Source organism: Myodes glareolus, chromosome 8 (genome assembly GCF_982192425.1).
Source record: "Myodes glareolus chromosome 8, mMyoGla1.1, whole genome shotgun sequence".
NCBI classification, from domain to species: Eukaryota; Metazoa; Chordata; class Mammalia; order Rodentia; family Cricetidae; genus Myodes; species Myodes glareolus.
The window spans coordinates 35,625,595-35,637,623 of record NC_142033.1 but is presented as its reverse complement, the minus strand read 5'-3'; the positions used below and the strand labels follow the sequence as shown (position 1 = coordinate 35,637,623).

Here is a 12,029-nt window from a genome sequence, read left to right as displayed (position 1 = left end):
ACTCCCTCCATCAATTCCTCCTCTGTTTCTATTCAGAAAGGGGCAGGCCTCCCATGGGTATCAGCAAAGTAGGTATAGCAATCGCAGTAGGACTAAACAACTCGCCTTTCATTTAGGCTTGGCAAAGCAACCCTATATGAGGGATAGGTTCTCAAAAGCTAGCACAACAATTAGGGACAACCCCTGCTTTCACTGTTAGGAGTCCTATAAGTAGATCAAGCTACACAACTGTAGCTCACATGCAGAGGGCCTAGGTCAATCCTATCCAGGCTCCTTGGTTGTTGATTCAGACTCTGTGAGCACCTCTGAGCCCGGATTATTTGATTCTGTGAGTTTTCTTGTGATGCGTTTGACCTGCTCTAGCTCCTAAATCCTCCCTCTCTTCAGCAGGATTCCAAAAGTTCAATACAATGTTTTTTAAATTTTGCATATTTTGAAGTTGATAAACTGAGTAGTTAATATACTTTACCTACCTATGCTTTCTTGGTGAGAGATCTGTTTCCTTCATTTTCAAGACTAGGCCTTTTTGCACTTCAAGATAATACCCTAAAACTTTACTTATTGGAAAGATTTATTGGAAACTGTGTGTGTGTGTGTGTGTGTGTGTGTGTGTGTGTGTGTGTGTGTGTGTACATGTCCATCTACATATGAAGGAAAACTAATGTTTCAGACTATTCAAAGGTTCTAAATATGGTCAGAATTGTAGTGTAGACTTTCTTGCCTTTGAACAATGAAGAATTCCTGTGCATTAGTGCAAGATGGCTTCTGAGGAGATTGTGAGAGTGTTCCGAAATATATTGTTTAAAGAATGTTGAAATTGGGTATGTGGGGTCAGTATTGTCTTAAGATTTAGTATTTTTCAGAAATACATATATATAATTATATGTTGGAGGAATCTACACAGGATGACCAGACAGAAGCCTTATCATTCAAGTCGGTGAATTCATTTCTCTACCAGCTTCAGGATATACAGGTTGTGCTGTAGATTCACATTGGTTGGTCATTTATTAAACGTTCACAGTTATGGATTTTATTATGTTAGAATTTTTACCTTAGAGACGTTGTGATTTTATTGTTGCAAACTGACTTTCTTATAATAGTCCATTATACTTTGTACTGATAGAATTCTTTAAAATGAAACAAAAACAGTAGCTAAAGCACTATGGTAATGATCCCCATCCTTCTCTTGCAGCTTATTATATATATGAAGCCCAGATATTTCTGTCACTTATTGCCAGAGAAAAATGTACTCAGGTCTTCTCATTGTAAGCTTTTGCAGAAACCAGAAAAGCGCATTATTAAATATTAAACCAGATCTTAACTTGAAGCTATTCTTTTCTAGGATCAGTGATAACATAAGATGGAAACTTGATCATTTATAACATTGGCATTGGTCTTCAGACATACAATTCTCTTTGTCTATATATAAATTAAAACAACTTCTCATGACACACAGAAGAGTTGTAAGTCATAAATATCTAGGAAAGGCAACTGGTAACACTGAAGAGTTAAACAGAACACTAGTCATTCAAAAATCACTGCAGTCAGAAAAATATGTTCTTTTTTAAGAACACCCACTTTAAGTTAATACAGAGCTATGATCCACCATGAAATAAAGCTGGAAGTATGATATCGAGGGATGAATATTTTTACTCGGTGTCTTCAAAGCTTTTTCCTGGGATATTATTGCCTTAAAATTTGACGTTAAAATTAAGTTCTATGTATTTGCTCTATCTTGATGAGCTGCTCATATGCCTTCAGGCACTGCTCCAGAACCTCTAGCATATATAGATGTTAAATTGTGTTGCGCTATGATTGGAGGTATAAATTTCATTGTATTCAAATGTATCTCGGGTAGCATAGGTAGGGACTCTAAGCATCCACAGTACCACATTTACAGGTTATTCTCATAAAATTTATTTTGCCATTTATTAGTGTGTAGGTATTTGATGTTGTCTTGGGGAGCATGGCACAGATGTGTAGGTGAAAGGATAACTTTGTGGAGTCAATTCTTGTCTTCTATCTTTACAAGAGTTCCAGGGAATGAACTCAGCCTTCCAAGTTTGTGCTATACGCTTGCTTACCATCTGGGCTTTCTTGCTGATCCTGTGAGCTAGGATTCTCAACAAATGATCTGAAATGATGATGGTGGTAAAATTTCTTTTTGTTTTTTTGTTTTCTTTCACAGGATTATACACTTACCATGTATTTCCAGCAGTCTTGGAAAGACAAGAGGCTTTCATATTCTGGAATCCCATTAAACCTGACCCTTGACAACAGGGTAGCTGACCAACTCTGGGTACCAGACACCTACTTTCTCAATGACAAGAAATCATTTGTGCATGGGGTCACAGTGAAAAATCGAATGATAAGGCTGCATCCTGATGGAACTGTCCTCTATGGACTACGGTAAACACTTTCCTATTTCCTTGCTTTATGTCATTGGTTTGTTTCCTAGTTTTAAAAATGGACAGAAGGGAGAGAAGCAAGGAAGAAAGCGGCTTACATGCATAGTTAACATATCTTTGGCCAGAAAAATCTTGGGGTCCGTTTGAACTCAATGTAGGTAACTTTGCCCATAAAGGGTAAGTGAGAAGTTTAGTTAAACTAGAGTTTAGTTTATTAGGGTATCGTTTATTGAAGAAGAATTTTCCTCTTTGTATTGTGCTGATAACATTGATAAAATATACAGGTTTTTTAAAATACACTAAGCTATGTCCCACTGTTCTATTTATTTAATTCTTCACAGGGTCATTCTCTTAATTCAGCTAACTCTAAGTGAAGCCATAGCGAAGTCATGAAGGCAAAGTGTGTATGTCTTTTAATCTTATATTTATATTTCAAGTTTTACATTCTTCATAATGTTGCTATAAATTTTAGAACCAGCTTGTCTCATCTGCCACATAAAGCCCCTAATTCTATTATGGAGAATTGCTGAGTCAATTGGTTAGTTTGGGTATAATTAACATCATAAAATTATAAAGTTTTACAACTCTTGAATATGATACATCTTCATTTCTTTGGGCTATCAGTCTCATATCAGTTCCTTTCTGTATCACAGTGTGTTATTGTGTTTATGACTTAAGTAAAAAGGTAATATTGTTTTTGACATAGGTCAGCAATGTTTTACACCATAATGGTTTTTCATTTTATTTTTCTTGGTTACTAAGTCATAAAGAAGTTTGAAACGTATATAGATGTCTATTATTATTTGGTGTATAATTAAAAGCTTAATAACAAAATATTAAAGTATATTTCAAAATTTACTTCTACTTTTACCAAAACTGTAACTAAAGTGTGACTTGTTTAAAGCTTTGGTCTCACCTTGGTAAGTCCTTTTAGAGGCAAAGGGTTAGAAAAAGTGATAGATTTTATCACCAGTGGTTTGTTGGGGAATAAAAATGTATGTTTGGTAACAATGAAGGTCAAAGTCCCAGTTTAGAGTTTCACTTCGGGCATTTTAGAAATTATTGGCGGCATCTAACAATGGGAATTACATCACTAAAAACAACACTGGAGAAGTATGGAGTTGAGCACACATCGGTTTGCAGTTTGAAATGCTGTGCTCTGCTACAACTGCTGTGCTTGTGTGTTCACAGCAGACACAATCAAGTCAGCTTTAAAAAAAACTGTAACATATAGAGGAGAGAGAATCTTTAGACCTTACCCCTGGCTTCTTACCCTGGTGACTTCTGAAGAAAGGAAAGTCACTTTTCTTTGGAAGGATGGCCACCAGTAGAGTTCCTAAACCTCAGTGGATGATGGCATACCCATATAAATCTATATAAAAGTTTAAACGAGGATGTGCAATTGGAAGGAAGATGTGATGGGCGGGTCTTAGGGGAATTAGGAAGGCATGTGAGGGAATGATATGATGAAGATGCATTGTATAAATGTATTACACTTTCAACTAACAAATAAAAAAGAGAAAATTGAGACACAAAAGGCCTAGGGTTTGTCTAAGGCCACCGAGAAGCAGTGGCTGATTTAGGATCAAAGTTCAGGTATCCTCTCCCTCAAATCTTAGTTTATCAGTTCTATTCTCATTCAAATATACCTTAGTAGTAAATATTTCCTTCCAAGTTATACAACACTGCTTTTTACTCTTCAGAAACAAGCCAAGTTTGTGTAGATTTTAGCTTGTGTACAGACAAAGTGAGCATATAAAGAGAAACACAAACTAAGCATCCATTGCATAAATGCCAATCTCTTTATGGAGCACTTTTTCTCCTTACGGGACTCATCTGTGCTCTACTATATCCCCTTTCTTCTTTTCTGCTCTTTCTTCTTCTTTGATGTTTCTTTCACCAGAAGCTGTTATCACCCTAAAGACCAAAAGTACAATAGAGACTGTGTGATATCTGAAACTAGAGGATAGAAGTTGGGCCTGACTCTCACAACTTTCTGATTGCTTGACCTTGAAAAAAGTATACAAATTTGGTGAGCATAAGTGTTATCATCTACAGTGAGGGCTTAATACACCCTAACTTATTATTGAGAAGATATTAAAAAATGATTAATTTGAGATCGAGTACATAGAGTGTTCTGAGTCATAGTTCTCTAAATTGTGCTTCATCAGTTATTGGAAACTTCTCTGCTGATTGGCTCTCTAGTTCCTGGAGCTGCTAATAATTAGAACACAGATGCAGTTGTCCAATTAAGAAAACATTCAATTGAGTGCTCCGTGTGTATATCTATTTACTATTCTGATCCTGAGAATAGTTTTCCAGAAGTCAAGGGGGCTTCTTACTGTGGCAGAGCAAGCAGCATCTGGACCGAAGAGCCCAGGGACTCTCAGCCAAGGGTCTCCTAGGCAGCCATTCCCACTCCTTGGGTTTCCATCACACTTCATTTATCATCCTATCTTTAATCCTCTTCACTTTAATTCCTCAGATGTAAGATTTCCTAGTTGTAAAAATGAAGATCTGCCTGTTCCTCATAAAAGCCTTTCAAAAGAATAGCTGTCATTTATCATTATTAAGCACACAAAGCAGAACTTCCTTGTCATATAACATATGCTTTGGCATCTCTAGGACTGTAAAGTACTTACTTTAGACATGAGTAATTGAAAAAATGATACTGATGGCTTTATCCATTTTCATAAGTCCAATTAATAGTCATTGTGAATGGGCCCATACATTAACGAGTAATTTTAACAGTGATTGGATTGATGTGGCCAAAGCCCCTCTAGTCAACTTTACCCTGACCATAAAACAGCATTTTTAAATTAAATAGAATTTTCTGTATTCAAATGCAATATGAGATGCTATTTTTAAGTTATACGAAATTACAAGATGTTTTGAAACTATTCTAAGTCAGATTTTACAGTTCTCATCCCTGTAATAACAAAATGGCATCCGTTATAGAATAATACTGAGTAATTAGGCTACTGTACAACAGGTCTCTAGCACACCAATCCTTATGCCTTTTGCTCTTGAGGGACCTCTACTGTGACAAAATGCATTATTTTAAAGGAAAACCCTGCCACCACTATTTTATCTTCAGCCATGAGACTCATATCTGCTAAAGGCTGGCAAAATCATTTATTTTCTTAGCAAGTCCCTTAATATCACATATCAAGTCCTTAAGATTCCCCTTCCTAGCCAGACGGTGGTGGTGCACACCTATAATCCCAATACTCAGGATGCAGAGGCAGGAAGATATCTGTGAGTTTGAGACCAGCCTGGGCTACAGAGTGAATACCAGGACAGGCTCCAAAACTACACTGAGAACCTCTATCTAGATAAAGAAAGAAAGAAAGAAAGAAAGAAAGAAAGAAAGAAAGAAAGAAAGAAAGAAAGAAAGAGAGAAAGAAACAAAGAAACAAAGAAACAAAGAAATTTCTCTTCCTTTCGTCCTTCTTTGCATTGCATTTTATTCTAAGAAAATCTTCCCTTTCTTTCTAGGCTAATGTCTTAACAATGTAAAGTAATCTAAGCTTACTATTGTATCGTCTCCAGACTCCGCATTTTGTTTTGCTTACATCTTCATACCTTTGTCCTTATTGATTTCTTAACCATGATTATCTCTTTGAGTTCCACTCTTCGCACAACCTTGGTTTCCTCTCCCTCATCACTACTCACGCCACAGTCCTCATCAGCAGTGGTCCTACCCATGCTATTGCTTCAGCAGCTCTACCTATAGCTACCAAAGCCATCACTCACTCTCTGCTTGACTTCTTTCAACGACTTCATGATGGCCAGTTCTACTTGAGGGCATATCTTTTGTCTCTCATGTGTGCTGTAGCAGTCATTCCAGCTGCTAACTGAATTGAACAACAGTAAGTTGTAACTTAGATAATGAAACCCAATATAGATAAGTTCAACAGAACCGCCATATACGGACTTCACCATTGCCATGGCATAAATTTCAATTTCCTTTTCAAGTATCTAAAACCCCCAAAGTAGCAAGTTTCACGTTAAGTTTTGTAAATGGGTACCCAGTATCTGAACCTGAATTCTCTGCCTTTGTACTTGACATGCTACTGGTTTCGTGTCATTTGTTATTCTTCCAAATCAACATTCTCTCTTGTCCCAGATGATTGCAAAACCATCAGCATCCTGGTAAATCCACACAAACTTCCAAACATCCCCATACCTGAGACCTAATCTGGTGATTCTAACATATGCTGTTCAACCTTCTTTCCTGCTTCCAAACCATTTCTTCCATCTAATTTAACAGCTTCACCCACTATCTATCACTCCTTGGTAAATTTTCTTGCTCAGTTTTTATACTTATTTATCACGCCACGGTCATTGGTATTTTTCCTGCTATAAGTCCCTCCCCCACCAAATCAGTGACTTCAAATTCTCTATCTCATCTCTCTCTGAAATCCATGAGCCTCTAGTTGCTTTTCTAAATTCCTCTAAGAGATTTCCAATTAAACTACTGTACTGAATATTGAAAAAAAATGTCTTCTGGAAATTGTAATTTAATGGGGCAGCATATATGCACATTACTGCAGCTCTACTGCTGTATTGAAAGCCCCTCCACTTGTGTAAATGGATGGCACCTCCTCTTCTTCACAAAGCCTCACTCTGTCTGTCTGTGTCCACTTTTCCCCCTTTCACACAGGCGTCAATGTTCCCCCATGGCAACTCTTTCCCATTTTCCTTCTTTGTATTGAAATCCCCTCTACATTTTTTCCCTGATGAAAATCACATTATCCCTAGCCCAGAGGAAAACTCTCATTTCATAGAGATCACAATTTAATCTCACAAAGACCCCTGGGTTTGCAACTCTTTTATGACACTTTCACTTTTGGTGTCGTGGATCTGATTACTTTTTATGTAAAGTTTTTTTTAAAAAAAAATGTGTAATTATGGAAAATATACACTGTATTTCCCCAATCTCTTTCCAACTGAATGATTGCCCAGTAAATGTTTGTAAGAGCAACGCTAATATGTGCAGAGGGCGCTTACCTGACTCATAGTCGTCAGCTGCACTGTTCCTTTTATCTAAGTGATGGCTTTTAAGCAAAGAGTGATTATTGCTATTAGTGACCAGATGTATTCTGTCTCTTATGCAAACACCATCCAGATGGCTGCACATACTAGCTCTCTCCAAAGCCTATACATTTGGGGGCTCAAAGACTGTTGGTTTTTTCCCTTAAAATATGGCAGGCGTGGAATGATTTAATTATTTGAAGATGTTTAGTGGAGTATTCAACCTCCCAAGAATGCCTCCTCCTCCTTTTGCTTTCTTCCTTTAACTCTACGAATGTTGTCTTTTTATTATTTAACAGTGCTTCTTTCTCTATCGTCTATTAGAAGTGAGTCCAGGGCCAAATTAGTTTAAGAATCTGTGAAAACTTCCATAGATGAATGGGTAGCCCCTTCACAGTAAGACTCAGGGTGTGTATTTAGGAGTCTACACATCTTCCAAGCATGCACAGAGTAAACTACATATACCACATCATTTTAATTAATATTTATAGGTATTCTATCATAAGATTTATCTATAACTGTGTATAAACACTTGGAACTATGCTATAACCCAGCCCTTTGCACTGAAATTGCCACATTTAGCTGTTACTTTGGCCCTATGAGCTATACATATTAAGAAACTAATTCTACAAATACCAGTATAGGAAGATCCAAAGTAAGCTGTCCAATCTTGTAATTTATTGTCTCATAAGTAGTTTTTAAACAGAAAGCAAAGAAAATCAGCCCACAAATCAGAATCCCAGAGAACCTAGACAACAATGAGGACACTAAGAGAGGCATACATAGATCTAATCTACATGGGAAGTAGAAAAAGACAAGATCTCTTGAGTAAGTTGGGAGCCTGGGGACCCTGGGAGTGGCTTGAAGGGGAGAGGAGAGGCAGGGAGGGGAACAGAGAAAATGTAGAGCTCAATAAAAGTAAAATATTATTTTTAAATATTATTTTAAGTGTGAGGGTATTTTGCTTGCACATTTGTTTATGCATTACATGCATACCTGGTGTCTGTGGAAGTCAGAAAATGGTGTTGGATCACCAGAGACTAGAATTAAGCTGAAGCCGTCAGTGCTCTAACAAGTCAGGAATCTCTCTAGCCCCTACTTGTTCATTTTAAAAGTAGGCCAACGAGAATACATATTTTATTTGGTTAATGTGTTATCAAAAACTTTGCATTTCATTTAATTAATGTAGTGTCAAAAACTTTATAGATTCCTGCTTTCTTATTTAATGCCTTTATAAATAATATCTTGTTGAAACTGGTTTTTTTGGTCCTCCCATTCCCTGCTGTGTTTCTATCTGAGCTTAATGGCATATAGATTCATTATCTGTGGAACTGTGGTTGGGCAGGAACACTTCATCAGTTGTGTAGTCTATTTATACCAAGAGAGCCAAAGCCCAGCATCATTTCTCTATTATGATATGAGAATTAAACTGATGATCTATCCACTGCAATAATTCCTCATTTTAACCTCCTCGGGCTACCGGGAGATTGCAAGATTACAGGGTCACTGTAACAAGGAACCAAAAAAAAAATGGGTAGCTTCTAAAACAGAATTTTATTGGCTCATAATTTGGGTTTGGAATAATCAGCATGTTGGTCGGGCTGGTTTCTTTTGAGAGCTGAAAAGATGGCCTAGTCAAGGTCTCTCTTCTTGTGTACAGGGATGTCATCTCCAAGACCTCACAGTCTCTCTATGTGCATATGTGTCCAAATTTCTCTCTTCATTAGGGTACCAGTCATTTGAATTAGTTACTTCTTTAAAGATTTGATGCTTGATACAGTCATATTCTGAGCTTAGAGTTTCAATGTATGAATTTGGGGTTAGCCAATAATTTTAGCTACCCTGATAATTGGTTTGTCTCAATCAACTTCAAATTTACAAATAGCAGCATTATGTTGTCTCGTCTTCATTTATTAACTAGATCATTCTCTAAAGAATTTTTCTTCATCAGTCACTACTTAGATCGAGGTGTACTGCATGAAATATCTACAGAAGCTAAGGTCCCTTATTTATAGCTGAAAAATAATAGATGGGAATTGGTGAAACACTGCTCACAGCAATGTTATAATTTGTAACATAGTTTCAAACCCCAGGACGTACACATAAACTCAAGTTATCAGATCAGAGAGAGAAAATGATTCTTCCCCCCTTCCCTCTGATGTCAGGAATGTCATGGTGCACCCCTGACACACACACTATTCAGATTTACTCTAGAAATTGCCATCCTCAATGTGTTTACTCTCTCTCTCTCTCTCTCTCTCTCTCTCTCTCTCTCTCTCTCTCTCTCTCTCGTTTTTTGTTTGGTTGGTTGGTTTTTTGAGAAAGGTTGAGAAAGGATTTCTCTGTAGCTTTGCAGCCTGTCCTAGAACTATCTCTTGTAGACCAGGCTGGTCTCGAACTCGTAGAGATCCACATGTCTCTGTCTCCTGAGTGCTGGGATTAAAGGCCTGTGCCACCACTGCCTGGCTGAGTTTATTCTCTTATGAGTAGATCAGTTGCTTTACTGTAACTTGTCAAATTTCAGTGTCACAAGTTGTTATCCTGGCATCTCCAAGTGTGACCTCTGAGGTTCTCCACTGTGCTCCTAGTTTGTGTGTACGCTTCTCATTGAGAAGTCAGGGGCTGTGGAAGCTGTTTGCTGCTGTTCACTGTAGCTGTTAGTTAAAATTCTAACCTTTTTAAAAACACATTTCTTTCTTTCCTTCTTTCTTTCTTTTTTTTTTTTTTGGCTGATTTTAGTCCTTTAAAATCTGCTACCGGTTGACCTGAACAGTCTTGAGGTTTATCTTCTAAAGCAGGCCTTTATTCCGAGTCCAGAAATGGGGGAAAATCACAACTGTGCACTGATGTCTCTAATTCAGATTCAGAATGTAGGGCATTAATTTTTTGCATTTTTATCTTCTTTATTTTTCCTATAAAATTTTTGCTCCTAATGATATCCAAAAGATAATTTACATATATATGTTTATATATATATGTATGTGTGTGTGTGCTTGTGTTAAATATGTGTATACATATGTATGTTTGTTAAGAGTAAAAAAAGAGAATTAGGCTATAATTTATGAGGGGGGCATGTAAGTGAATTAGTATGTATTAATTTCATTTTAATAGATTCCACTTGATTAAGCTATAATTTTTCTTCATTTTGTATTGGTTCATCTCATGTTCAGGCAGTCACATTGATGAGACTTTATTGATATAGCTTCTGACATTCCCAGGAGACACAATCTCACAACAAACTCTCTCTTCCTCTGATTCTTACAACCTTTTTTTTTAATTGTTTTTATTGTGCTATGTATTTTTTTCTGCTCCCCTCCCTTCCTCTCCCATCCCCTTCTACCATCTCCCATGATCCCCATGCTCCCAGTTGACTCAGGAGATCTTGTCTTTTTCTACCTCCCATGTATATTAGTGATGTGGGATTCCCCTCTGTATGTTGTGATTACCACTAATGAATAAAGAAACTTCTTTGGACCTATAGCAGAGAAGAACTTAACTAGGTAAGGAAAACTAAACTGGAAGTTGGTAGAAAGGAGACAGATTCAGAGAGAAGCCATGTAGCTCCACCAGAGACCATGTAGCCCTGCTGGAACCTTGCTGATAGGCCATGAACCTTGTGGTAAAATATAAAATAATAGAGATGGGTTAAATTAAGATGTAAAAGTTAGCCTAGAAGAAGCTAGAGATAATAGGCCAAGCAATAATTAAAATAATATAGTTTCTGTGTGATTATTTCAGAGTCTGGGTGGCTGGGAAATGAACATGTGGCCTTCTTACAACAGATTAGTTCCATGTATGTCTGTCTTAGAGTTCTCTTTGTTGTTTAGGTTCTCTGTGATTCTGAATTGTAGGCTGGTTTTCCTTTGCTTTATGTCTGAAAGCTACTTATGAATGAGTACATATTCTATTTCTTTTCCCTACTTCTTCTGCAATAATCCCTGAGACTTAGGTGTGGGAGTTGTAGATATATCAGTTTGGATTGAACACCATAACTCTATGTTTTGGCTGTTTATGGTTTTTCCATAATAGTCCCTGTCTTCTGCAAAGAGAAATTTTCTTAATGAGAGATGAAAACTGTACTTCTCTGAGAAAGTCATAAAGAATCATGATATTTCCAGGAAGTGGTGGTGCATACCTTTAATCCCAGCACTCGGGAGGCAAAGGCAGGTGGATCTCTGTGAGTTTGAAGTCAGCCTGGTCTACAAAAGTGAGTTCCAGGACAGCAAAGGCTTCACAGAGAAATTATGTTTTATAAAGCCAAAACAAAACAAAACAATCAGAAAAATAAAGAGTCATGATATTAACTATGTAAAAATATTTATAGTACATGTAATTTGGTATATAAAGCTACATATATAGTTTAAATAAAATTTTAACATCTGGGCTGACAATGCTCCTCTTAAGAGCCAAAGACCATCTAACAAAACCCCTACTGCAAGGTTGAGAAGCCCTCTTTTGAGTTGTTGGCCAGGGTTTTCCAAGAGAATCCCAGAACATATTCGAGATTGCTATTAGCCTTGGTTGCTCTCCACAGGTGGAACTTAAATCTCCATTGCTGAAGATTCCATGTACTCAGAAGCAGGA

General features: G+C 37.1%; 1 protein-coding gene across 1 annotated transcript in view; it reads left to right on the top strand.

Moving 5' to 3' along the window:
- Gabrb1 (gamma-aminobutyric acid type A receptor subunit beta1) overlaps positions 1 to 12,029 on the top strand; it is a 411,905-nt gene that overhangs the window by 145,867 nt on the left and 254,009 nt on the right. The window contains exon 4 of the mRNA XM_048415118.3: positions 2,189 to 2,409. Coding sequence (XP_048271075.1) covers positions 2,189 to 2,409 — 221 coding nt within the window. The remainder of the gene's footprint in view (positions 1 to 2,188; positions 2,410 to 12,029) is intronic.